General features: G+C 33.9%; 2 protein-coding genes, 1 non-coding gene and 1 pseudogene across 3 annotated transcripts; 1 reads left to right on the top strand and 3 right to left on the bottom strand.

Moving 5' to 3' along the window:
• Positions 1–622: 622 nt before the first annotated feature.
• Positions 623–725, bottom strand: LOC120185523. Its single transcript, XR_005522129.1, has one exon. It is a non-coding gene; the product is annotated as a U6 spliceosomal RNA (small nuclear RNA).
• A 4,029-nt stretch (positions 726–4,754) lies between these two features.
• On the bottom strand, positions 4,755–6,262 carry LOC120185514 (dof zinc finger protein DOF5.1-like). Its single transcript, XM_039189711.1, has 3 exons — positions 6,252–6,262; positions 5,973–6,000; positions 4,755–5,815 (listed from the first exon to the last, which is right to left on the bottom strand). Exons 1-3 carry the CDS (start codon positions 6,260–6,262, stop codon positions 4,862–4,864), a joined length of 993 nt encoding a protein of 330 aa, XP_039045642.1. The 3' UTR covers positions 4,755–4,861.
• Positions 6,263–11,201: 4,939 nt separating this feature from the next.
• On the top strand, positions 11,202–11,713 carry LOC120185489 (histone H4). Its single transcript, XM_039189690.1, has one exon. The coding sequence runs from the start codon at positions 11,263–11,265 to the stop codon at positions 11,572–11,574; it is 312 nt and encodes a 103-aa protein (XP_039045621.1). The 5' UTR covers positions 11,202–11,262; the 3' UTR covers positions 11,575–11,713.
• Positions 11,714–11,770: 57 nt separating this feature from the next.
• Positions 11,771–14,539, bottom strand: LOC120185490 (annotated as a pseudogene).
• Between the last annotated feature and the right edge of the window lie 13,384 nt (positions 14,540–27,923).

Below are 27,923 nucleotides of genomic sequence, written 5' to 3'. Positions count from 1 at the left end.
ATTTTTGAAAGGTAATTGTTGCAACTGGAAAAGTCCCTCTAAACGTTTTATTTTAGCCAAAGAACTATATATGAATCTATCCTAATTTTATTTGACAGTACTCAAATGAACTTGTTAGCTCCTATTTTATTGATGAAACCTCTATGGACTGCCTTATAAACTAGATGGCCTGAGTTGGATTGGACCTCTAATTGCTCTGGCATAAACATGTCATTTAAAATCTATACATCAGATAGTAGATAATGTTGTGTGCAACTGTTCCTCTTTGTTATATCCTATATTAAGTTCTAACTTCAAATTTATGTCCTGAACTAGATGTGGTAATGGAAATGATTATGAAAGTCTCAACCGAACCTGCAGTTCCAGCAAATCTTTTAACCAGGATCCGTGCTGTATCTGATTTTTTTTTCAAGAATTCAAGCTACCATGGATGGCTGCCAAAGCATCAATGTGATGTAAGTTTCCCTCTATTAACCTTTCAATTTTTTTTGACTTTGTCCTTCAGCTGAGTACAAACTGGGATGTTGAACTCCTCGGCACTCATGTCTCTTTTCGCAGCCTTGAAATGGACCTAGCTTGTCATTGATGTGAAAATATGGCCTTGTGTGCCTTGATGGATGTTTTATCTTCTACGATTTTCTCGATTTGTGCGTGTCATCCTTGCGCAGGGGCCATGCTAATCTTCTCTGTATCGTTCCAATTTTATCGGATGTCCCCGAAGGGACTATCTTCTACGATTTTGGTATTGATTTTTAGAGGGTTTTTTTTTTTTTTGGATATTCTTGCAGATTCTTGATGCATTGTCAAGTTGTCTTGCATCTCCAAACAAGAATTTACAGTTGGCTTATTCTACACTTATACTAAAATAAGCATTCCGTTAATGTAAACATATACATGCGTTTTGTCATTTACCAATTCCTTGAACATATTGGTTGATAAATAGTCAATAGCTGATTGTAAAATAACATTCCTTGAAATTTTAATAGAATATTATATGGAACTTTCTAACTTCTGACCTCTTTAGAATCAAATTAGCTAGTATAGCGGTAATATTGCAATTATTGTAAAATAATATTCTATGGAACTTTCTAACTTATGCCTTGTAAAATAGTTGGCCTTCATTTTAAATGGGGGGTTTTATCACCATATTCCCATGTTTTCCCTCTTTGAAAATATGTTTTCAGATTCAATTCACACATATTTTCTGTTTAAAACAATAGACAACTTTTTTTAGGATTGTGATTAACCGAGCTCTTTTTTTTATGGCGCATCGTTATCTATTTCAAGTGAAGCATTGAAGCGTGCAATGAGTCTCCTTGGTGATCCGAAGCTAGGAGATTTATTTGGTGAAATGGATAAAGAGGTTGAACATGTAAGAGCTGAGAGGAATTTGGTTGCAGAAGTTGCCAGTTTGAGAGAAGACAATCTATTATTGTTTTCAAGATGCTAAGTATCTATCATGGAGTATCTTGCTGATGACATGATGACTTTGTTAATGAGAAAAGACAGTCTAACTAAGACTATGGCTAGAATTTGCATTGCTCAAAGTGTTCTTGTCTTTGTTTATTCTAGTTAATGATGTTGAAGTACATTACATTTCACTTGAATGTTTGTAAACTTTTATTTATTTATGTCAACTATTTTTACTTAATTAGAGTTGTAATTAAATTTTAAGGTTGTTATTGGTTATTGTTACATGATATTAAATTTGAGTAATAAATAGCAAAAAATAACATTTGCAAATGAGGTGTCATTTGCGGTATTTTAAGGTAAAAAACGCCACTAATGGACTACACAAGTGTGGCATTTGTGCAACAAACGCCACTAAATGACTTAACATTTGTGGCGTTTTGTTCCAAAAATGTTGTTAAATGACCTAACTTTTTGCGGCGTTTATTTAAAAAATGCCGCTAAATGACCTAATTTTTTGTGACGTTTATTTCAAAAACGCCACTAAGTATCTTAACCTTTTGCGCGTTTTGTTTTCAAAACGTCACTAATAGTTGTGGCACCAGCATTACTGGCGATTTCTGCAGTGCTTTTTTTGTGTCGGGAGCTGTTTTAGCGGCGCTTTAAAATGCCGTTATAGACTAAGTCTGTTTATATATATATAGTTAGGGAAGGAGAGATTATGAAGACGTCAGAAAAATTTAAAAAAAATAAGTGAAAGATGCAAAAATGTAGTAGTGTTGCACACAATTCCATGTGCTCCCGTCATTATATGCAGAGATTTGGCTTGGTTTTCCGAGCTTTCTCTTGGGTTTTGCCACTATTCTTCTTCTTCTTCCATTTTATTACGTTGTCATCTCCATTTCTAATTACCTTTTGAATGCTAATATGAGTACAACACTGTTAGTATTTCTTTTGTGCGTGAAGAAGAGAAAGGCTTTAGCTTTGACGGCGTTGAATGTGCTTTATTCCTTGTTGGTTCTTGCAAAAGCAAACCCACGTTCCTTTCTTTCAACTACTAATATACCAATGGTTTCAAAACCCAGATTCAGTTCATGTATATTCATATTTTCAGTGTTTTTAATATTTTAAATCATTAAGAAATTATGTTTAATATTTTCTTTTAAATACATATTGGTTTATTTAGGAGTTGGACCAAAACCCATGATTTAATGGCAAAATCATGAGATTGCACCTTGTAAATCATGAGATTAGTTTTCAAGATAATTTTGGTGGCTTTTATATCATTTAGCCCCACATTTCCCAATTTTCTGTCCAGCTTTCTGCCAACAATAATCCAAATTTACCGGCCAGTCCAAACAAAAATTTAGAAAGATAAATATAATTTAAGACCTTGATTTAATAGTAAAAAGTGGTTTTGAATTTTGGTTCACAATTGTAATCTTTGTAATTATAGTTCAAAAAGTAATTTTTATTACTTTATGATGATTACAAGTGATAGAATTTAAAGATATTAGTATCACAGGTGTATATGTATATTAATTATTTTTTGGAAATATAATAAATTTATAAAATACTACTTGATAATATTATTATATGATATATCGCACTAGTTGATTTTAAGAACTTACATGTTAACTAAAGGGATAAATTAATAAACTTTTAAAGTGCAAAAATCTAATTAAATAAAAAAAATAAAAAATAATTAATATTTTGAAAATTCAAAAAGGAAAAACACACCTTTAAATCTTGTAGTTTAGATATCCATTCATAAAAATATATTTTATTATAAATAATATTAAATTCAAAATGCCATATGGTTGGACAAAAGCTGCGAGTAGAGTGTTGTGTCAATGAAGAGAGCAACGCATGACACAAGCATTTGATTTATCAGTAATGGGAAAATTATATTATTACCAAATAAAGAAATTCAATTTACCTTTTTTTTAACAAAAAATAAAATATAAGAAAGAAAGGAAGAATAAAAAAGAAAACTACAGCCAAAGGGAGGGCAACCAAAAAAAGAAAACTACAGCAATGAAGCGCGTGCAATAAGCTCCAATCACGGAGACAAGATTCAACAGCCAGGTCCACATGCTGACAAACCAGTACTTCGTCTCCTAGTGAGTCGTGACTGAACACGCGCTTACGAGCGTCGTACTTAGGACATGGGTCCGACACTCTATTCGCTTGTCCTAGAGCCAGTACCCAACAGCCATGCCTTACCAAATCACCCTTTGACACTTCGAACCTGTTGTTGCCCTTTGGCAGTCATTTTACGTTATTGTTATTATTATTAGGGTTTGCTTAATTTCCATTTTCCCTGATTCAATAATAAAGTAAGGCCCTCTTGCTTTTTGAGGTATGTGTATAGCATTGATACCATCACTATGATGAATGCAGTACATAAGGAAAACACATGATATATTCATATATTACACAACACTACGATAAATTTTAGTTATATAGATTTGAATGGGATTTTGAAATCTTTTATATATCCTTACTCCAATTACTTTATATCTGTAATGAGTGGATGCTGATTTTCTTATGACTGTAGTTGTTGAGAACAAATGACGTATAAAGATCATTGATAGTTTGTCCTTTTTATTTACGTGGAGAGACATAGTTGATGATTATACGATGATTGATACGTAGCGTTAATAATAAGAGGAGATAAAAAAAATACAAAATCTAAAAGAAGTGTATAAATGCGATCCTAAGTCAATAGATTTGACATTGATATTTATGGAGGTATTGTCAAAAAAATCGTCAACCGGAAAACTTTTATGCAAGAGAGTCCATCGAGAGGTATAACAAACACCTCCTCGTTCCTAACATCTAAAAAGAAACAAGTAGAGTCTCAAATCATGAACAACATCATTGGCAGCTGTCTTATGTCTCACCTAATTGTCATTACCAAACTAAATTTATACAATATTTATCTTTCTTTTGTGCCTCACCATGCAATAATGGCAGCAATCTCCAATATTTTATCTCATAAGAGTTGAGAAATCTGATGTCGATTGTCCACCATTTATGCACTGCATATAGATGGGTTTTGATATCATTTGGGTGACATAACATCAAACACATGGTAAACATGCTTGAAAAAGAAAGGTTTCGTAATTCCTTACACCAACCCTTTAACTCGAGGATAATAAAATGAAAGGTTTAAGACTGATACACTCACTTCGGAAAACATACTATTCGTACGTTGGAATCTACAAACCCTAATAATTAATGAAGAAAGAAAAAGCCTAATAACCAATTCTAGGGTTTTAGTCCATATGGAGTTGGAATGTAAATAAGTACTTTGTCTTTCTAGTTTCATCACAGTTATATTTTTTTTTTCTTTAATGGAAGCTAAGGGTAGCAAAAGAAAAAGAAGCTCCAACACCCAGTTCTTTAAACAAGATAAGAGATAGAGTGTAAAAGAGAAAACCCAAATCTATAAATTGTTGTTTGTTGATGATGAACTGAAACTCGAAAGATCCGTCCATGGAGTTCCACCCCAGATTCGATCATTTCCTTGAAACCCCAAAAATGTACGATTATTATTATTATTATTACTATCTTCCATTTTCACTGAAGCAATTTGACTTGCCATTGATGAGATCGGTGTCCTAGGCTGAACCTGATGACCAATACCTCCGCTTTCAAATTGGTACGGGGGTTCCAAGCCTCCAAGGAAGAGAAATTGTGGCGGCGGTTGTTGTAGCCGCCACTGGCCGTCCAAACCACTCATAGTCAAAAGTGAAGTTCCGGCGGCACCGCGGCCACTGCCGCCAGCCTCACTTCCTATTTGAAAACTTAAGTGATCATTTGTTCCTCCTTGTGGAGCCGAAATCAAACCGTAATTCAACCCAATATCAGCAGCACTGCCACCATATTCATTAAGGTGAAGCAAGGGAGCCATGAACCTACGTGTAGGAGCCTGAGGTCCAACTCCAAGTTCCAAAATATCAGCTCTTCCACAACTGTTTGAAGAAATAATAGTATTCGAGGAACCGGATGCCATTTGCCGGTCGCCACTCAACGGAGATTTCGATCGGCTTCCTTTGTTTCTCTTGTTCCCACGGCACCCGCCTCCCACAGGGACATTCCTTAGGGCACCCCCTCTAGTCCAATACCTTCTGCAAGTTCTGCAAAAGTGACGAGGCTGTGTAAGGCTGTAGTTGTTGAAGTAGCAAAACTTTGTGTTGGTTGATTCACATCTTGGGCACTTTAATGCTGCCTCCGGCATCGGTATGTTGGCCAAACGAGCTCGATCGGCCATAGAACCCGGCCGGATCGAGCCCGCTCCTCCATCTACTCCACGTGGTTGTGAAGGTGGCGGCGGTGGAGGAGGAGGAGGGTGTTGGGCGATTGCACTGCTACCAGACCCAGCTTGATGATCTGGATGCTGTAAAAAATATAAGAAAAGCAAGCAAAAAAGGAAATCAAATACTTGGTATATTCAACAAGATTTAACAAAAGATAACAATAGGAATATTTATCTTTGAATTTTTTTGACTTAAAAAATGAACAAATTTAAAGAACAAAAATAAAAGAAACCTGACTTGTTGCCAGTTGGGTGGATCAAGAAAGCTGGGATGGAATTAAAACCATGGTTTCCTTGATTGATTTCTTCACTTATGTAAAGGCAAATAATAATGGGTGAGAAATGAATCCATCAAACAAAGAGATCAGAAAGCACAGCAAAGAAGATGAGATGTGGAATGAGGAAAAAAGAAACAAAAATCAAAAGGAGACTTAGCTACTTTATATATATTTGTATAATAAATAAGTTATTGCCTCCTCCCACTCGACTCCTTTTGTTTATTGATTTTTAGGGTTACAAAAAGGCCATGTTTCTTAACCTTTAAGCTTTTTGCTTTGCTTTTGTTTTATTTTATGTTTCTTAAGCTGATCACGTAGTGATTCCTTTCTACTTAGAAAAAGAAGAGATTAGTGGATCTCCTTTTGCAATTGCATGCAAGGAGAGAGCATGGCTAAACCAACTTATCTGATTTTATTGATTACCAAGATTTAACTAGATTTTCTAGTGGCAGATTTTGTTCTAAATTGCAAGAATTTCAGACGATAATCTATCTTTGCATTTATGTCTTTGGATATATAGCTAACTGAACTTTAAATTAACTCGACTATAAACCCAAGCGATCTCATAAATAAGAAGGATTTGTTTTATTTAGAAGTTATAGGTTTAAGTAATTGCGTTTGTAGTGTGTGTTATCAATGGTAAAGAAAAATTATGAACAATAATATCTTGTTGTAATCATCCCATACTTTAAAAGAGATTAACATAATTCATGTTGGTACCTTTTAGTGCTAAATTTCATTTTTTTCAAAATAATACCTAACGTTTAATTTTTATTTCATTTTAGTAACTTGTTAAAAACTTAACTTTAATTTTTGAAAAAATATGAAAGTTTAAGTGCTAAACGGACCAAAATGATACATAGACACTAAACGCAAATTTACCCTTATTTTTATTTGGTCCCTCTACTATCTAAATGGAGTATAAGATTTTTTTATTATTATTAAGCTAGGGTGATTACAAAGTAGTATATATATTCTAAATAATCTTAATCATTTGACAATGAACATTCAATCCCTCTGTTGCAGTCGCTGGTGCTCAAACCCATGACCTTTAAAAAACAACAATTCTTTTAATCATTGAGTAAGTTAATTCGTGCAAATGGAATATAAGATTAAATCCTTCTATTTTGGTCTGATATAATTTGGTCTTTATATTTTCATAATGTTATTAGTTAGTCGTGTTCCTATTAATAACGTTGTGAACTGAATCATTAAATAATGATGTGGAATTTATTCTAATTATTGCATTACGCAATTAAGCAGGTACGTGAGGAAAGATTTATTAAATATCTAAATTTCAAAACTGAGAGGAATAAATATTTTATTTGACTAATATTTAAACTAATAAGAACCTAAAATAGTATTATACTAAAAAATTTGAGGGTAATAGCTTCCATACAATCACGGTCATGTGAAAGTTCAATTTACAATTGTTATGTTTCACTTCATCCTTTTATGGAAGCTTAGCAGTGTTATTGATTTAGATTTATTATGTATTATGAAGTTATAGGGACCAAATTATGATAAATTAGAAAAAGAATAAGTATACACCAAAAATAGGTTTTTAGCGGCGTTTTTAAGCGCCGCTAAAAACCCTTTTGGCACAAAAAAAGTGTTGCTAAAACAAACACCGCAAAAGTTTGACGTTCACAAATACTGCTAAAGGTCATGTATTTTAGCGGCGTTTTTTGAACAAATGCGGCTAAAATTTATGATCTTTAGCGTCATTTCTTTAAATGTCGCTTTTTAGTGGTGTTTGTTCCTAAAAATATAACTAAATGTTCTGACATATAGTGGCGTTTCTGAATGTAAAACGTCGCTATTGACTGTATATATAGTGGCATTTTCTATATAAGCGCCGTAAAAGATCTCGAACTTTAGTAGTATTTTGTTTTACAAACGTCGGTATTGACTATGTATTTAGTGGCATTTTATTATACAAATGCCTCTAATTAAACTAATTTTTCAAATGCTATTTTCTACTATTTTATAACCCAAATTTAAAATTTTAACCTGTAGCACTATCCAATAAACTTGAAATCCATAACAACAAACTTGAAATCCAATAATAAATCAAAGTTTATATTAAAGTGAAATATAATGTAGTTCAACATTGTTAACTAGAATAAACAAAACATATATCCAAAATAACACCTAAGATGGTGGACTTTGGGGTTGATTTTTTCGTATCATCTGTATCATAGTTTGAAGTTGATTTTGAAAGTCTTCATATTTTTCTGATATGATGCTTCTCTCTCTACTTCCCTCGCTTCAGTTTCAGCTTTCATTTGAGCAAAATTGCCATCCATTTGAACCAGTTGTTGTATACAATTGTCTACCAAACCAATACCTACATACACAATATTTGAAAATGTATTATCCACAAATAATAATAATTGAAGTGTATGTTTAGAGATGATGGGACCAATCTCGGTATGTATTTAAAACCTGAAGTTGTTCTTCACGTAATGTGATTCATGGACTTGGCAATTACCAAATCGTGTTATTTCAGATCATTTGAGGCATATGATGTTAATAAACAAATCTTTGAGAGCGTGGTTCCAATACTAGAAGGCAAAAACTTATCTCTTAGGGGATTGGTGAGTAAAGTTACTTATTTCATGGTCCTAGTTGTTTGGAGAGCAATGAACATGAAAATGGTATTGTTTTTTTTTCTTTTTGCAGGTGGACCATTCAATTGTCGAAAGCTTTGTTCAAGGTGGAAGGACAATGATAACATCTAGGGTTTATCCGACAAAAGCAATCTATGAGTTGCTAAACTGTTCCTATTCAACAATGCGACCTAGGTGGGTGTTAGTGCTTCATTTAGGATTTGGAACATGACCTCTGCATTCATTCGACCCTATCCAAATCTCGATAACAAGCTCCAATAGGATGTGTTAACCATTGATTCATTCATGTTCCTGTGTCATTCAAAGGTAAAATGAAGTTTCTTGTGTGTAATACCATGTTTTTTTCTTTCATTTTTTGTAAGACTAATAAGAATATTATTGCAAATCAAAGAGTTTAGCTTAAACATAACAAGCAGGGAAATCAAATCATCAAATGACATCTCCAAATGCATAAGAGATTTGAATTTAATAGAAAATTGTTTTAAAAGTGGAATTTAAGTCTAAAAACTGTCCAAAAATTGAAAAATGTATTATCCACAGATTTGTTCTAAAAATAAAAGAAGATAGGAGTAAATTGGTGTAACTTCCCACCAAGAAAAAGCAAGCACATATTCAAAATTCAAACGACTTTAATGACTTAAAATTTTAAATTAATCCGAAACATGAAAGAACGACTTTAAATGACTTAAAGGGATGAGTAAATTATACATCCTAAAATAGGAGAAACATGAAGAATCAACTTTAAATTTGTTCACAAATTATTATTATTTGAAATTTAAGAGAGAATTGAAATTGAATCACAAAAAATAACTTCCCACCAAGAAAACCAATCACATATTCAAAATTAAAACTCTCTACAAAATCTCTTAAACCTAGTTCAAAAAAACCTTAAATTTTAAAGTTAGAAGCAACAACCAACCCTTAATTCATTCCAAAACCCCGTTAAGAAACATTATAAATAAAGTAGATTAAACCCATATACGAAATAATCAAAAATGAAAAAAATAAGTTTTAAGAATCGTAATCAAAAGAAAATGGCTTACAAAGAAATGGAGAGATGAACAATGGTCCAAACGGTTCCAGAGAAGTACCCAAGAGAGAATAATGAGCAAAAAGAAATCAATGGTGTTGGAGGCAAGGGTGGCTGGGCTGACTCGAAATAGTGAGAAGATCTTGATGGGCGTGACAGTGAAGGCCACGACAGCTTCGAACAGCGACAACAACTTCGTGGGTTTGGGTAAACGACAAAAACCTTTGAGAAATGCAAAGAAAAAAGAAAAGGGGTTAAAGGTTTTGGGATGACAAAAGATCGAAATTTGCATCGTTTATATTTAAAAAAGCCACTAATGTTAGACCTATTGCGACGTTTGTATTTAAAAAGCCAATAATGCACTGACCTATTGTGGCTTTTGTTTAAAAATTCCACAAAAGATGTGCTATAGCGGCGTTTCTAGAAAAACGCCGCTAATGTTACCATGTTGTGGTGTTTGTATTTTAAAATGCCACTTATGCACTAATCTATTACGGCGTTTATTTAAAAAATGCCACAAAAGACGATGCTATAGCAGCATTTCTAGAAAAAACACCGTTAATGCTACCATTTTGTGACGTTTGGGATTTAAACGCTGTTATATGTATAAAATTAATGGTGTTTTCTCTTAAAACGCCACTAATACCGCTTCAAACCTATTTTGTTGTAGTGATAATACAATAGAGCGATACCAATAAAGAGCGAAGGAAATTTAAAGCTAGCATTAGTAGTCAAGTTCAAAACTAGCCCATATTGACACGAGGCCATTCTTAACGGTCCAAAATAAAGTTTGCTTACACTTGTAACTTCTTCAATCGCCCCAACCTAGTGTTGAAAAACCAATTCAGAAACATGGAGGAGCAAGTCAAGTTTAAGATGGTTCTATTCTCATCTTAAAACCAACACATTTTAAATATGAAGTGTCTTAATATTTTATTCATAAAATCTATTTTTTTAATTTTATAAGAATAAATTAAAATTTGTCTGATGAAATATAAAACACTGTTGGATTTTCAGGTTCATAAAACTTGTTAAACATGGTGTCTAGCCAATTTCTTGTGTCAAGTAATTTTTGGTTTGTTTCTATCTTGATAGATTATATAAGAACAAATATTTTTTTCCATGAGCAAAATTAAAATGATGATAAAGTCTTCTCTATTTATTCTTAAACATATTGATGGAGTCCTTTTCTCGTTAGAGATCCGGGGCCGGATTTGCTTTAATTGAAAATTTCTACCTTTTAACAGTTCACCAAACAAAACGCTTTGAAGCCGTAGATGATCTCTTAATCGACGGCCAAAAACTGCACAAACACGTGACACGGATCGATGCAAAATACCTTTATCCAACGGGGCCCCTATTTCACTCACTTCAATCCCGGTCTCCAACCAATAAAATCAAAATCCACGGATCAGCCGTAGATAACATACTTATCTGACGGCTTACCTTACTTTACCTGCTCATCCCTTTGCAAACACTGAGAGAACGACACCCTTAGACCTCCCTATTTAAACTCCATTCACGCCTTTTCGTCTGTAGATCTGCTTTTGTTTTCTTCTTCTTTGGAATTCTCTTCGAATTAACAGGATGTCTGGCCGTGGCAAAGGAGGCAAAGGGTTGGGCAAGGGCGGAGCTAAGCGGCACCGGAAGGTTCTCCGGGATAACATCCAAGGCATAACCAAGCCGGCGATTCGAAGATTGGCTCGCAGAGGCGGCGTGAAGAGGATCAGCGGTTTGATTTACGAGGAAACACGTGGCGTCCTCAAAATCTTCCTGGAGAACGTCATCCGTGACGCCGTCACCTATACTGAGCACGCCAGGCGTAAGACGGTCACCGCCATGGATGTCGTCTACGCCCTCAAGCGGCAGGGAAGGACTCTTTACGGTTTCGGTGGTTAAGTTGATATTAGGCTGTAATTAGTTACCTGCTCTGTAAATCCTTTGCACTGGATTGTTGTTTTATGGCTTTTGTTTGGCAAGTAGTGTGATGATGTTCTAATATCAGTGTCTTCAATTAGAATGTATTATTGTTTAAATCTAGAATGCATCAGACCGTGTACATTTTAAATATTGGAAGTTCTGCACAACATGACCGCAAAATCTACACTAATATGAAAAGTACGACAGGGTATATATGTATGCTTGTATAAGTAATTAACCTTAAAGGAATCCTCCACCAGTCCATGCAGAATCTGATTTTCCGTTGTGACCAACAGCCTTTCTATCAGATGAACCGCCATTATATAAGTGATCATATCCATCATCCTTGGCATCATCCCAGCCAGCCCAACCATCGTTGCTACGAGAGGCAGTCACTTTTGTATTATTATCTACCTTCCTGTTGTCTTTCATGTCCCAGTCATCCCAAGAACATGTGTTATAAGAATTATTATTGCCAACAGAAGATTGTCCTCCAGAAGTAGAATTCCATTCTCTATTCTCGTGTTTAAATTCATTATGATATCCATTATTCACACCATCATTTTGTTGCCAGTTATCGGTTTTCCAGTTCATGCCATCTTTAGTGTACTCCTCAACCTTCTGCGAAGCCATTGCCATGACCCCTTTCATGATGCCCCATGTCCTCTGGCCAATCTCACTTGTCCTTGCAGTGACAACATTTACAGTTTCATTAACCCTGGTATCATAGCCACCCTCCTTAACCTGCAAAAAAGGAAGGAAAACAATAATGCTCGTGTATGTAATTCCAAATTCCCCAATATCCTTAAAAGTCGCAATGTAAGGGTAGAAAAGTCATAACTATAGCATCAACGTTGTAGGAAAAATAAGATGCCAAAACTGAAGCAGCATGTTTTTCACCCCAAGGTAGCAACCCAGGCATGTGAGTTTGATTTGAACGTAAGACTCTAAAAGGCCACAAAAAATCCCAAAAAAAAAAAAAATCAGTATCTTTTGCCGAATAAGAATTAAATGGTTGCATTTTTCTAGGGTTTAGAACAATATAAAACAAGAGAATTAATGATTCAAAGAATTCAAGTTTCTCTGCTTTATTTCCAAAGCAGCATTACCCTAAAATCAGTACCTCATATATGTTCTCACTAGAACTGCTATATATATATATATATATAACACAGCAGTCTCGCAATTAAAAATGAATAAAGAATGCTAGACTTCAACAAGTTAAAGGTGCATCTAAACCTTAACAATGCATTCAAAACTTTAAAAGAGCAGTAGAGGGCACAGAGAGAGTAAAAAAATTGTAAAAATGAAAAAGCTAGCAAAATGGAGGAATCATTTCTCTTCAGTTTGGGCATTAGCAAAGAAATGAAGAGAAAAATGAAGTGAAATTATAGGTTAATCAAATTTAAGTCATTGATTGAGAGGCATATTTTAAAGTAGATGAATTAATCTTAGAAAAGAAATATACTCCTATAATCTAATCTTTCTGCTCTCCTCAAAACCATTGGTTATATATACTTCAAATATTTTTAAAGTACGATAGAATAGCTAAGGGTGGAATTTTGATAGTTTATCATGCATTTTTGTATAAATGATAAACAATTTATCAAGCAATACCAAAAATAAACATGATTAGCAGAAAGTTTCTTTATACACAAATAATTTATGTAAAGAAGGTTCACTGACTCCCACAACAATGCAATTCATATATTGCATTATCATCTATAAAATCATATAATGATAAACAATGTGAATGCATCCAAATGAAATCCGAATACAGACATCGATAGTAGAAAAACGATCAAAGAAACCATAATCGAAATTCCCGGAAAATACCTTTGTGGTGAACTCCTTGGTTCCGGCTTGGACAACATCTGCGGCAGATTGAGCTGCTGATGCAGCTACTAAAGATAGCTTCCCAATCCCCTGCACCAAACACAAATCAGCCAATAACTGATAATTATCAGCACAAAAACTTCACCCAATTAAGAGAAGGAAAGAAATATCTCTTAACCTGAGACACAAGAGCACATCCCCTTGAGAATTATTAATATTCCTCTGGGTAGGTATAGGACTCGATCCAAACCAACATATTTCCCTCCTTGCGAAGGAGGAAATCCTTCAGGTCTAGATTCATTCTCCGCCATTTTTCGCAAAAAAGGTCTCCTTATTGGCCGCCGAAGCCTCCAATTGGGATCTCGTATACATATCCTCACTCGACCTCGACTTCACCGGAGCACCTCCCATTCCACCACCGTGATAATTCCCTGATCTAAAATCACTCGCCGATTGGTTCCTCCTCATGTCGCTCGAAGATCTAAAGGAATATTCATTATCCCAACTATCCCACCCTCCATCATTACCGCCCCGGCTACCTCCACCGCTCAACGGCGGCTTCCGATTACCACCAGCACCACCGTTGAAAGTCTCCTTCGCAACAGGCGGATCCCTCCAGGCACGACCCTCGGCTAGGGCTTGGATACGATCGCGGTAGATACTCGCGGCATTAGTGTTATACTTGGTAACGATATCGGTTTCTTTAGGAACACCGTATTGTGCCAAAAAGGCGTTGAGCTTCTCGTTACCACCGGATTCTATTTTCTTGACCTGGATGTCGGACCACGAATCCATGGTAACGGATCGGACGAACGAGATGTGGACACCTAAGCCGCGGTGTTTGCCGGAGCATTCTAAGCACATGAAAACGCCGTAGGAAACCGAAGCCCACTGAGGATTCTTTTGGTTACAGTCGACGCAAGTTTTGTTTCCCGGCTGTGATTGGAGATCCCGTAGTCGCCTCGTAGCCGCCATCTTTGAATAAGTTCTGAACCGAATTCTGTAAAGAAGGAAATTGACCTGTAAAGAACGATCTAAAATTAATTAAAAATAAATGGAAGGCTAAATTTTAGCATCGTCGAAGGTCAGCGATGGCGAGAAAACATCATAGCTCAGGGGAAATCATGGTGTGGTGGCTTTGAAATACTAGTTTCTGGGCATTTGATTTTCTCTTTTCTTTTTAAATAATTTTAAGTATAATTTTCAGTTTCCGTATTTTAATAAGTGTAAATTATACAATCTCAACTTTATTATATCTCCTATTTTACTCATTATATTTTTAAATTTTCTAATTTACTAATTAAACTTTTAAATTGTTCATTTTGAATTATTTTATTATTATTTTCATATGACGTGATATTTTTATTATTATTTGAAATAAAAATAATTTAAAATATAAAATAAAAATATAAGGTGGTCGAACGCCACCATCGACTGTCGTTGACAGTCGTAGATGACGGGCGTTCAGTCCCAAGTTTCATGGGTCGCTTCATCTCGATACTTTGAGTCTGAATTCAACCTCCATTTCGTTAGAACTTACTCCGAAGTAGATGAATTGGAGATCAAAAGCGAGGAAGTCAAAATATTTCAATCGAGATTCACAAATTTAAGATATTTTTCGGTGAAACAACCGCCAGATTTAAACTCAAGGGTCTACAGGAACCAACCTATGTAATTTAGGATCGAACAACCACCATCTATAGTAGTCGACAATGACAAACACTAGCGTCCGATCACATTCTATTTTAATTTTATATTTTAAATTATTTTTATATAAAATAATTATAAAAAATATCACATCATATGAAAGTAATGATAAAATAATTCAGATTAATTAAAATAAGAGTAATTTAAAAGTTTAATGAATAAATTAAAAAAAATTAAAAGTACAGTGAATAGAATATAAGAGAATAAAGTTCAGTGAATAATGATGTATTAGAATTATAATATGGTGCAATACTAATAATCATGTTCGATATTGATCCTAGAATGATATATTAGAATTATAATATGGTATCGATACTTTCTTTACGATACTGATACTACATACACCAAATGATTCATTTTACATATCAAACTTGCTTGCACTTCGATCAAATATACCGATACTCATTTACAACCTTAACCATACATTAAAACATCACCATATCACTTCATTTCATCTAAATAACATAGGATACACCCTTATATAAAAGGCTTTAATTTGATTCAATTTTCATAAATTTACTAGTATTATTGTCAAAATAATATAATTTAATGTTGATCCAATCTTATTTAGACATTTACATACAAGTTTAATTATATTTATCTAATATAAAAATAAATTAATAAACTATTGAATTAAATGTATATATAATTAAGCTAAAATTGAAATTCTTTTATACAAATAAAATCAAACATAATCAGTATTAAAACAAAATTGCTATACATATTTCGTATTATCCTTTAAAATTTTTATTTCAGTAAAGTCTTAGTCTTTAACGTATAAATAACGCATAATCTTTCTCCTATGCTCAAGTAAACATAGGTTTGTCAAATAATCTGATCAGAAAAGAGTAGCAGTAATGCTTTAGTTATAAGGTTGGTAGCTCACAACGTTGGAGGTTCAGATTGTACGTGGAAAACAATTAAGCAGTCCTATCGGCTGGCTCATAAGGTTTATTAAACGATAAAATTAATATAAAAAAATACAATCACTGAGCTATAGATCCATTTTTTAATTTTGCAAAAACTTTTAGATTTGTAACTATGGGTTAAATGAACACTATTTTTAAATTTTTGGCAATAATACCACTGAACTATTTAAATAGGTTTAAAATAGTCACACGCCGTTAGCATTTAACAGAGGTGTTTACGTAGCAGTTAAAAACATTAATCTATATGTAAGTTCTCACTTTTATTTTATGTTTTCATATCTCAATTTATGTGTTTTCATATTCTCAATTGGTCTAGATGTAAGTTTTTTGTTACAACACTTAAATAAAATAAAAGTGAGAATTGAAATGAATTTAGGTGACCAATTGAGAATATGACAAGACTTAAATCATCAAATAAATCTAATAGTTTATTTATAATGATTTAAGATTTTAATATTTTTAAACTAAATTTATTGTTTTGATATTTTTTAATGATTATATATATGAAATAATTTAATATTCAAATTATATATATATTATAATTAATGATATATATATATATCATTAATTTAATAAGATTGTGATATTCAAATATATATATATATAGTTAATGTTCAAATTCTAGTCATAAGATTGTGATATGTGTCATAATTTGATTGGAGAATTAAATATATTAAATTAAATTGAAATTAGGACCTAATTAAAAATTAAGAATTAAAGTTAATATTGGTGATCAAATTGATTAATTCTAAAATATAGGGGATTTATTCTACAAATTTAACACATAAAGTTAATGCTCAAATTAAGGCAAAATTTAATTAAAAACAAAATCAGGATCAAATTGGATTAAATGAAAATCCAAAGAAACAAATCATATACAAGTAGTGACCAAAATGGAAGAAAACAAAGCATGGTGCCAACACCTCAAATACGTAACTTTACACTGATTCACGCCCTAATTATATCAATTTTTTTAACTCTCACATAAACGCCTCCGTTAAATATTAACAACGTTAGTCATTTCACGACTTAATTTATAGTTACGCGATCATTTATGTAGTTTACGTTTTACTTTACTATATATTAGTAATCTCAAAATTTGGGGATAAATTTATCATATTAAAACCCAAAAATAAAACATCAATAATTGTTGAGAACGTGATATGCATCATTATAAACTCCAACTTGGCGTCCAATCATTTGGCCAACTCACCCAAACAAAACACCAAAAAGATATTGTATTTGACAAAAATGCCAGTCCTTTTTAGCTACATCAGTTCACAAATTCAGTCTCCCAACCTCGCATCATTTCCCCTAAATTATGTATATACAGGGATAGAGAGACGGGTAACGATCTTTTCTTGAAAATTTAAAATTATTATATAATATTATTTTTTATATTTGATTGAAAATATGTTTCGTCTCTTTTAGAATTTAGTTCGTTCCTTTAGAATTTTAGTTCGTTCCTTTAGAGGAGTTGTTTATTTACCTCTTAATAGAATCAGTCAGCAGTGAATGTTGAACCGTTCATCATTCAGCGCGTTTGTTTTGCACCTCTGAATGATTCAGTGCTGGCTGATTCAGCAAAACAATGTTGAATGATTCAGCACAGAAGTACATTATGAATGATTCAGAGCCATTATCAAACATCATGTCACATTCAAAGCTAATTCATACAGAGTCTCTGAATCATTCAGCGTTTAATCATTCTGAAGTAAACAGACAACATCTAAGTTTAAGTTTGATTCCAACATAAAATTATGTATCCGTCTCTGTGTATAGACTTTATATTTTAATTGGGTTATTTTTCAATTTTAACTCAAATAATAAAAATTAGATTAATTAATGGAGATTAAATAATGAAAAAGTTTATTATTCTTCTTGTCTCATTAAATTTATTTACTGTTGATTTCTTAATCAATTTTTTTAACTTTGATTCATGACTATTTAAAATTTATTATTGATAAAAATATAATAATATATATTTTAAAAATTAAATCAATTAGTTTTCAAATATATATTTTATAAAATTTAATTGTTTAAAATATTTAAAATAATCATGATTAAAATTTAAATTTTTTGACTTTTTAAAAGTTAATAATGGACACATTTAGTGAGACGGAGGGAATAATTTTTTTAGATCATTAAATTATAAAAAATCATCAATAATGTTGAGATTTAATTCTATTTTAATCATTTTGTTAAATCATTAACATAACAGATGGCGTGAGCATTTTATAATTGGTATAATAACATATTTTGTTTTTAATATTTATGTATTTTCGTCAGTTTGATTTTAATTTTAAGTAATTTAATAAATTAAACCTTTAATTTTATAAATTTTATCAATTTGATCTTCAAATTTTATCGATTGGGAGATAAATCGTGTTAATAAGATAATTTCAACTTAGTTACAGACCAAGAAAGACCGAGCGGCAGTGTCCTTTAAGAACATGTTGCGGGGAAATGAAGAATATAAAACACGTTCTCTCTCTCTCTCTCTCTCTCTTCTTTTTAAGAAAAAACACATTCAAACAAGCAAATATTGGCGTTTTGAGTGCTTAAGACTAATATAAAAGTAATTAAAACCATATAAGATCAACCACAAATTTGCAAAGCTATTGGACAACAAATCTAGTGCTCCACCAAGAAGAGCCTCTTTGGCCTGCAAAGAGTCATGCATGGATTCTTCTCTTAGCTATTTTGCAAAATTACCCGACCCGGTTGATCCGACCCGTCGACTTAGATCTAAAAAACCCAGGTAATTCTCTAAAAAAAATTACCCGGCCGGGTCGGGTACCCGGCCCGACATTTCTCGGGTCGGGCCCGGGTCACAAAATCTAGTTTTTTCGGGTACTCGGTTAGTTTTATTTTTTTTTATTTTTTTATAAATAATTATATAAAATATAATAAATTATTTATATTATGGATTATTATATTTTGAACTTTTAAATTTTATGTTCGGATATTAGAGTATGTAATTCGAAGTTTCGAACATTTAAATTTGTATATATATATTTTTAAATTAATAATTTGAAAAATAAAAAATTTAAAACCGGGTATCGGGTACCCGATTACCGGGTATCGGGTACCCGATTACCGGGTACCAGCAAAATCCGGATACCCGATTACCGGGTACCTGTAACATCTAGGTCGAGACACGAGCCGAGAAATCGTCGACCCGGAAGTTCCGGGTACCCAAAAATCGGGTATCCAAAAATCCGGGTACCCGGATTTGCACACCCGTAATTTCAGCCACAGATTTTAAACGCTTTTAACTTGCCAGGGTTTTCACCAACAACAGGTTCACCTTCCACTAGAGTAAGCTTTGACTCAGCACCCTCTAAATTGAGCTGAATTTGTTGATATACCTCCATGCAGGTATATGAAACTGCTCCATGTTTTTTTTTGGCGGGGGGGGGGGGGGAAGACCCATCTCAGAATGGCCAAATTCGATGTAAGACGATAGCCCCATCATCCTATCAATTGCTATGGCTCTCTGTCATTTGTGAATTATTATTCAAATATGAACTTACCTCAGCTATGAGCATGACCTGATTTAGGGCCATCGTTCCATCGAGTCGAGTTGAGTAAAAAAATTTGAATAATTTGAGTTGATGAGTTCCGTTTTATAATTTAAACTTTATTTGAAAATTCTTTTAATCGAGTAGAATTGTTTAAGTTTCTGTTTAAATTTAATTATAAATATTTATAATATTATGGTACTATTTTAACGATATTATTTAAATACATATATATTTCTTCATTTTTCATATGTGATATGCATATATCATACATAGTTGAAGTACTCGACTCAAAGTGAAAATCAATCTTGTAATTATTATAATTTCGAGTCATTCGAGCTATATTTATAACTCGACTCAAATTTGAATTTTTTTAAGTAGAGTCAATTCGAATAATTTTTTTTAGGTTGAATCGAATTTTGCTTACTTCTAACCTTCTATTGATAAGAACAAAGTTTTGCCATGACCTGTCCATACCTCTCCAAGACTGAGTGAAATTTTTAGATCCAATGTCAAGAGGATTTGTACAACCACATTGAGGGTAACGAGAGAGAGAGAGATGAAGATGATCAAGACCGATCAAATTAGTGAAACTTTTAGATTCCATGTTAAGGACATTTTATACAATCACACTTACGTAGAGAGAGAGAGGCGGAGAAGGTCACCCGACTCTCCTACAATATGATCAACATCCATAATAAATAACAATGTAGACATTCGTTTTCGCTCGAATATTTTGTCTTAAATTTGTTTTTTTTGGTGACAAATCGTTTCGACAAACAACAATGTAAGTTGAAAAAGAGTTGGAGAGAGTTTTAGAGTTAAAACTTTCAAAAGAAAGATTAAATTAATATTTTATTTAAAATTGTAACAAGCCTTTTGTAAATAAATAAAAATGTTAGTGGGCTATGTATTGGGTTGCTCTTTAGGTTATAAATTCTAGTAGTATGTTTTAGGGTTTAAGGATAAGATATATATTATGAATGAAATTGTTTGGTTTTCTTTTCTTGCTGCCTTCTATTTCTCTTCTGCTCTCTATTGTGTTTAGTCTCTTCTCTACTTGAATATGTTTTCTGTTGAAAAAAAAATAAAAGTCATACTTTGCTGCAAATTTGATTTTCAAATTTGGCAGCTCCAATGTGAGTGAATTCGGTGGCATCACATTTTTGTTGATTTTTTGTATGGTAAAATTGCTAAAATTAGTCATTGTGCTTTAGGGTATTTATAAGATTAGTCCTTAAGCTTCAACTATAAATACCCTAGCTCATTTAGCTTCAAAACCATCCTAAAACATTCTAGCTTTCTTCCAATACTAGAGAGAATTTAGAGAGTTTCTTGAGAGTTGTTTTCTCCTTTTTATCAAGAGAGAATCCTTGGTAGATCGAGAGAAGTTGTAATTCCTATTTTCTCATAGTGAAATTCTTCTACCGTTGCCCGTGGTTTTTACCTATATTTTAGAGAGTTTCCACGTAAATTTTGTGTTTCTTTTATCTTCATTTTTTATTTTCTCAAATTATTAGTTGCGATTTTGCTCTATCCGATAGCCGTCTTCCGCAACAATTGGTATTAGAGCCAGATCTGAGTGTGTAATATCTGCTTATTGTCTTTGTGGTTGCCACCAAAAGGTGGATCCTCCAACATAAGAAAGTAAGAAGTTATTACCCATTCTTTGAAGGTTCCAGAGAACTATTCACGATAGTGAAATAGTAGGAGCTATCCGTAATAGAAGCTATGGTAACAAAATTTGATATTGAAAAATTCAATGAGAGAAATTTTTCATTGTGGAAATTGAAGATGAAGGCCATCCTGAGGAAAGACGGTTGTCTAGCAGCTATCAGTGAAAGGCTGGTGGATTTCACAGATGACAACAAATGGATCGAAATGGACAGGAATGCTATAACAAACTTTCATCTAGCATTAGCAGATGAAGTATTGTCAAGCATCGAGGAGAAGAAGACAGCTAATGAGATATGAGATCATCTCACCAAATTGTACAAGGCTACATCGCTGCACAATAAAATTTTTCTTAAGAGAAAATTGTACACTCTCCGTATGTCAGAATTTACTTCAGTGACGGAGCACTTAAACACACTGAACACGTTGTTTTCTCATCTTACATCCTTAAGATGTATAATAGGAGAACAAGAACGTGCTGAACTTCTACTTCAAAGTCTACCTGATTCGTATGATCAACTTGACAAACAGTAATGTCACCAATCTAGTCTTCGATGACGTTGCAGCTGCTGTTCTCCAAGAAAAAAATTGGCGTAAGAATAAGGAAGACTGACAAGTAAATCTGCAACAAGCAGAAGCGTTGACAACGATGAGAGGGAGATCAACAGAACGTGGCCAAAGTAGCAGTCACAAACATAGTAGATCGAAGTCGAGAAGCAAGAAGAATTTAAAATGCTACAACTGTGGAAAGAAGGGTCACTTGAAGAAGGATTGTTGGAGTCTAAATAAAACTCCAATCTACAAGGCAATACCACAAACACTTTAGATGATGAAGATGCTCTATGCTGTGAAGCGTCAACTACCGTGGAAGGCAGAAAGAGATATACAAATATATGGCTCATTGATTCGGGAGCAACATATCACATGACCTCAAGAAGAGAATGGTTCCATCATTATGAACCTGTCTTAGGAGGATCTAAGTATAGTTGCAATGATCATGCCTTAGAGATCATTGGCGTGGGAACCATCAAATTGAAGATGTATGATGGAACAATTAAAGTTGTTCGAGATATACGGCACGTGAAAGGCCTGAAGAAAATTTATTATCCTACGGATTGTTGGATAATAATGCAAGCAAGACTGAAACACAGAAAGGAATCATGAAGGTGTTCCGTGGAGCGCTTGTGGTGCTGAAAGGCGAAAAGATAGCTGCAAACTTGTACATGCTGAAGGGAGAAACTTTGCTAGAAGCATAAGCCTCTGTTGCTTCATGTAGTTCAGATTCTACAATACTATGGCATCAAAAACTTGGACACATGTCAGAACAAGGAATGAAAGTCCTTGTGGAGCAAAAGCTACTTCCAGGCTTAACAAATGTATCACTTACTTTGTGTGAGCATTGCATAACAAGTAAGCAGCACCGGTTGAAATTCAACACATCAAATTCTAGAGGCAAAAGTGTTCTAGAATTGGTTCATTCTGACGTATGGCAAGAACCAGTTACATCCCTAGGCGGAGCAAAATACTTTTTCTCATTTATTGATGATTTACTCCAGGAAATATTGGGTGTACCCTATTAAGAAGAAGTCAGATATGTTTTCAACTTTAAAAAACTTCAAAGCGCGGGTGGAACTTGATTCTGGAAATAAGATCAAGTGTTTCAGAACAGATAATGGAGGAGAATACACAAACGAAGAATTTGATGACTTTTGTAGGAAAGAAGGCATTAAAAATACAGTTCACAGTGGTGAACACTCCTCAACAAAATAGAGTGGCAGAGCGGATGAACATAACCTTGTTAGAAAGAACAAGAGCAATGTTGAGGGATGCAGGCTTAGAAAAATCATTTGGGCAGAAGTAGTCAATACCGCCTGTTATTTGGTGAATCGAGCTCCATCAACTACAATAGAACTGAAGACACCAATGGAGATGTGGACTGGTAAACCAGATGATTATTCAAACCTCCATGTATTTGGAAGTATTGTGTACATGATGTACAACTCCCAAGAAATTTCAAAGCTAGATCCAAATTTCAGGAAATACAAATTCTTGGGGTATTGATGGTGTAAAGGGGTATCGCTTGTGGGATCCCACTGCCCGCAAAGTGATCATTTGCAGGGATGTTATCTTTGCAGAGGATAACTACAAAGAAAAGAAGACGATGATAGCGCTGAAAAGTCAGAGACTACAATATACATGTGGAAAAGGAGGTTGAACAAGGAGATTCTTCTGAAGCAGAACCGACATGATGAACAAGAACTAGAGAGTCTGAAGCTCCAACAACTCGCCAATCAGATTGTATGAAAAGACGTCACAATTGGCACTCAGATTATGTTATAGAAGGAAATATTACATACTGCCTTTTAACAGAAGATGGTGAGCCATCAACATATGATGAGGCAATAAACAACTCAGATGTTTCACTGTGGATGATGGCGATGTAAGAAGAAATTGAAGCACTTCATAAAAATAATATATGAGACCTTGCGCCACTACCACAAGGAAGGAAGCTAATTGGTAACAAATGGGTTTTCAAAATCAAGAGAAATGGTGACGATCAACTGGAAATGTATCGTGCAAGACTGGTGGTCAAAGGATATGCTCAAAAAGAAGGTATTGATTTCAATGAAATATTTTCTCATGTGGTTTGACTAACAACAGTTCGAGTAGTTTGGGCAATGTGTGCTATATTGAACTTACATCTAGAGCAGCTAGATGTTAAAACAACTTTTCTTCATTGAAATCTTGAAGAAGAGATTTACATGCTCCAGCCTGAAGGTTTTGAAGAAAAGAAAAGAAGAACTTGGTTTGCAGGTTGAACAAATCTCTGTACGATCTAAAGCAGGTGCCAAGGTGTTGGTATAAGAGATTTGATTCCTTCATTATGTGCCTTGGATACAACAGACTTAATGCAGACCCTTGTGCTTATTTCAAGAGGTCTGGTGATAATGATTTTGTTATATTATTGTTGTATGTGGATGACAAGTTGGTTGCAGGACCCAACAAAGATCATATTGAAGAATTGAAGGCACAACTGGCTAGGGAATTTGAAATGAAGGACTTGGGATCAGCAAACAAGATTCTAGGGATGCAAATTCATCGAGACAGAATTAATAGGAAGATTTGGCTTTCACAAAAGAATTACTTGAAGAAGATCTTGTCACGATTCAACATGCAAGATTGTAAGTCAATTTCTACCCTATTCCTATTAACTTCAAATTATCCTCCAGTATGAGTCCTAGCAGTGAAGAAGAGAGGATGGAGATGTCTCGAGTACCGTATGCATCAGCAATGGGAAGTTTAATGTTCGCTATGATATGCACAAGACCAGACATTGCACAAGCAGTGTGAGTGGTTAGTCGGTACATGGCGAATCTAGGAAAAGAGCATTGGAATACAGTAAAGAGGATCCTGAGATACATCAAATGGACCTCAAATATTGCATTATGTTATGGAGGATCAAATTTACTAATCAATGGGTATGTAGATTCTGACTATGCAGGGGATTTGGATAAAAGTAAATCTACTACAGGGTATGTGTTCAAAGTTGCTGGTGGAGTTGTAAGTTGGGTTTCAAAATTACAGTTAGTTGTGGCTACATCCACAACAGAGTCAGAATATGTAGCAGCTACACAAGCCAGTAAAGAAGCAATTTGGTTGCAGATGCTATTGGAGGAGCTTGAGCACAATCAAGAGTATGTCTCTCTGTTTTGTGACAGTCAAAGCGCATTGCATTTAGCAATGAATCCAGCATTGCATTCAAGGACAAAGCACATACGAGTTCAGTACCATTTCATTCGTGAAAAGGTGGAAGAAGAAACTGTAGATATGCAGAAGATCCATACCAAAGACAACATAGCAGATTTCATGACGAAGGCAATCAATGCTGATAAATTTACCTGGTGTAGATCCTCTTGTGGTCTATCAGAGACGTAAGCAACATGAAGGTACAAGGTAGAAAAAATAGTGTGAAGATATGATTGTTCAAATCAAATCTCAATCATATCTTCAAGTGGGAGATTGTTGAAAAAATAAAAGTCATACTTTGCTGCAAATTTGATTTTCAAATTTGGGAGCTCCAATGTGCGTGAATTCGGTGGCAGCACATTTTTGTTGATTTTTTGTATGGTAAAATTGCTAAAATTAGTCATTATACTTTAGGGTATTTACAAGATTAGTCCTTAAGCTTCAACTATAAATACCCTAACTCATTTAGCTTCAAAACCATCCCAAAGCATTCTAGCTTTCTTCTAATACTAGAGAGAATTTAGAGAGTTTCTTGAGAGTTGTTTTCTCCTTTTTATCAAGAGAGAATTATCATTGTTTTCTCCTTGGTAGATCGAGAGAAGTTATAATTCCTATTTTCTCATAGTGAAATTCTTCTACCGTTGCCCATGGTTTTTAACCTATATTATTTAGGGGTTTTCCACGTAAATTTTGTGTCTCTTTTATCTTCATTTTTATTTTCTCAAATTATTAGTTACGATTTTTCTCTATCCGATAGCCGTCTTCCGCAATATTTTCGTCTATAATATTTCTTCCTTTTATGTTTAAACCATTACAAAGGTATCAAAGCCATTGTTCTTGGTATTATTTTTAGAATTTTGATGTCATTTTGTTTGTAATACACCATTGTTCTTGTTTTTTGTTTTTCCTATTTTCTCTCTCTTGATTTGCTACCGAATCTCACCAATGTGTGATATGACTGTAATGGATTGTTGATCGATGCTCTTAGAGGAGAAGGTTGCTTATTTTCGGGAGAGATTTACACTGTTGGAGTCCAAAATGGACGCCATTTTTTGACAGATTCAAAATCGACCTTAGAAACGATGTCAAGGATATCTGTGCATCAATGACTGTCATTGCAGATGACATGCGTAAGGAAACTATAGAGGTGATAACGGCTTCGTTGGGTGTAAATAGGACTTTTTTAGACGGTGTTGAGGAGGTTTTGTATCCATCATTGATTCAACGATCAGTGGCGAAACTTCCTGCGCCGTCACTGCTTCTGGAAGCAAGTATAACCGAAGCTTCTGTTGGTCCGATTCATGGGTTGTTGGCACCGGTGAAAGGCGTGGTATCTATCACCATTTCTGTATGTTCCGATAATGTTTTTCCAGTTGAGGGTTTTATCGACCCAGTTACAAGAATTGTGATTAGTAATCCATTGTCTATTGAATCGAAATTAGTTTTGTTGGATTTGTCAGTCGTTTTCCGACAGATGGATTTGTACGTACCGATGATTTTGCCGATGTTGACGTCTGAGACACTAGTTTTTAGACGTTTACAGTGGGGTCTTCAGCTTCGTTTTTAAAGACGTATACGCATCGAGACACGAAAAGTCCTTGGGGCCTAAACGCAAGGCGAAAGTGCACTCCTATTAAAAAGTTAAAATAATTTATTTTAGAATATATTCACACCCTTTATCCACTATTTCACTCCTAAAACACTTAGATGACGTTTGTTATTGAAATGTTTTGAGGGAATTGGAATATGTGAAGGAATTAGAATCTGTCAGGAATTGGAATCCAATTCCATATTCTGTTTGGTTCGCAGACATGTCAGATGAATTTAATTTCAGTAATGTAAAATGATAGGATTTTCCTTCTTGTTTTTTTTTGCTTAATTTTAGTTTGTTTAATAAATTAAATGTAGCAATATATTATAAAAATTTAAAAAAATTAAATTTTAATTTTATTGATTGATTATTCATTTCAATAATTTATAAAAATCATGATAATAAACATCATAAGTTAAAATTATCCTAATTAGGGATGGCCATGGGTCGGGTTAGGTTGGGTTTTTGGTCTACCCGACCCGACCCGAGAACAAGGGAACATCCATCCGAGACCCGACCCGACCAAAATAAAGTTTCACCTGACCCGACCCGAATATATGAATTAGAAACCCGACCTGACCCTAAATAATAATAAAATATTTTTATTCAATAAAAAAATGACTTAATTTAAAAAAATATGGAGGGGTATTATTGTAATTATTCCTAAATATATAAGGTAAAATTATATATTTTTTGGGTCGGGTCAGGTATTTTTCACCCTAAACCAAAATCCGACCCGAATATCACATTTAAAAAAACCCGACCCGACCCGACCAAAATAAAGTTTCACCGACCCGACCCGAATATATGAATTAGAAATCCGAACCGACCCGACCCAAAATAAAAATATTTTTATTCAATAAAAATAGTGACTTAATTGAAAAAAATTATATATAGAGGGGTATTATAGTAATTATTCCTAAATATATAACGTAAAATTATATATATTTTCGGGTCGGGTAGTTTTCACCCTAAATCCGAACTCGATCCGACCCGAATACCACACTTAAAAAAACCGACCTGACCCGACCAAAATAAAGTTTCACTCGACCCCACCCGAATATATGAATTAGAAACCCGACCCGACCCGAAATAATAAAAAAATATTTTTATTCAATATATAAATAAGTTACCAAAAGATTGATGAGGGTAGTATGATCAAATTTCAATTCCCTCCAACAAGGGAATTGAATTCCCTCATTTGATAGAAAGTTGAAGCCATGAGAGATTCCAATTCCCTTGGAAAACTTGAACCAAACATTGAAAAGTGGTGGAATTGAATTCCAATTTCCCCTAATCCAAGGGATTCATGCGAACCAA

The sequence above is a fragment of the Hibiscus syriacus genome, unplaced genomic scaffold, assembly GCF_006381635.1.
Source record: "Hibiscus syriacus cultivar Baekdansim isolate YM2019G1 unplaced genomic scaffold, ASM638163v2 tig00113123_pilon, whole genome shotgun sequence".
In the NCBI taxonomy this organism is placed as follows: Eukaryota; Viridiplantae; Streptophyta; class Magnoliopsida; order Malvales; family Malvaceae; genus Hibiscus; species Hibiscus syriacus.
Note: the sequence above shows the minus strand (reverse complement) of the source record. Positions and strands in the feature narration are given on the sequence as shown.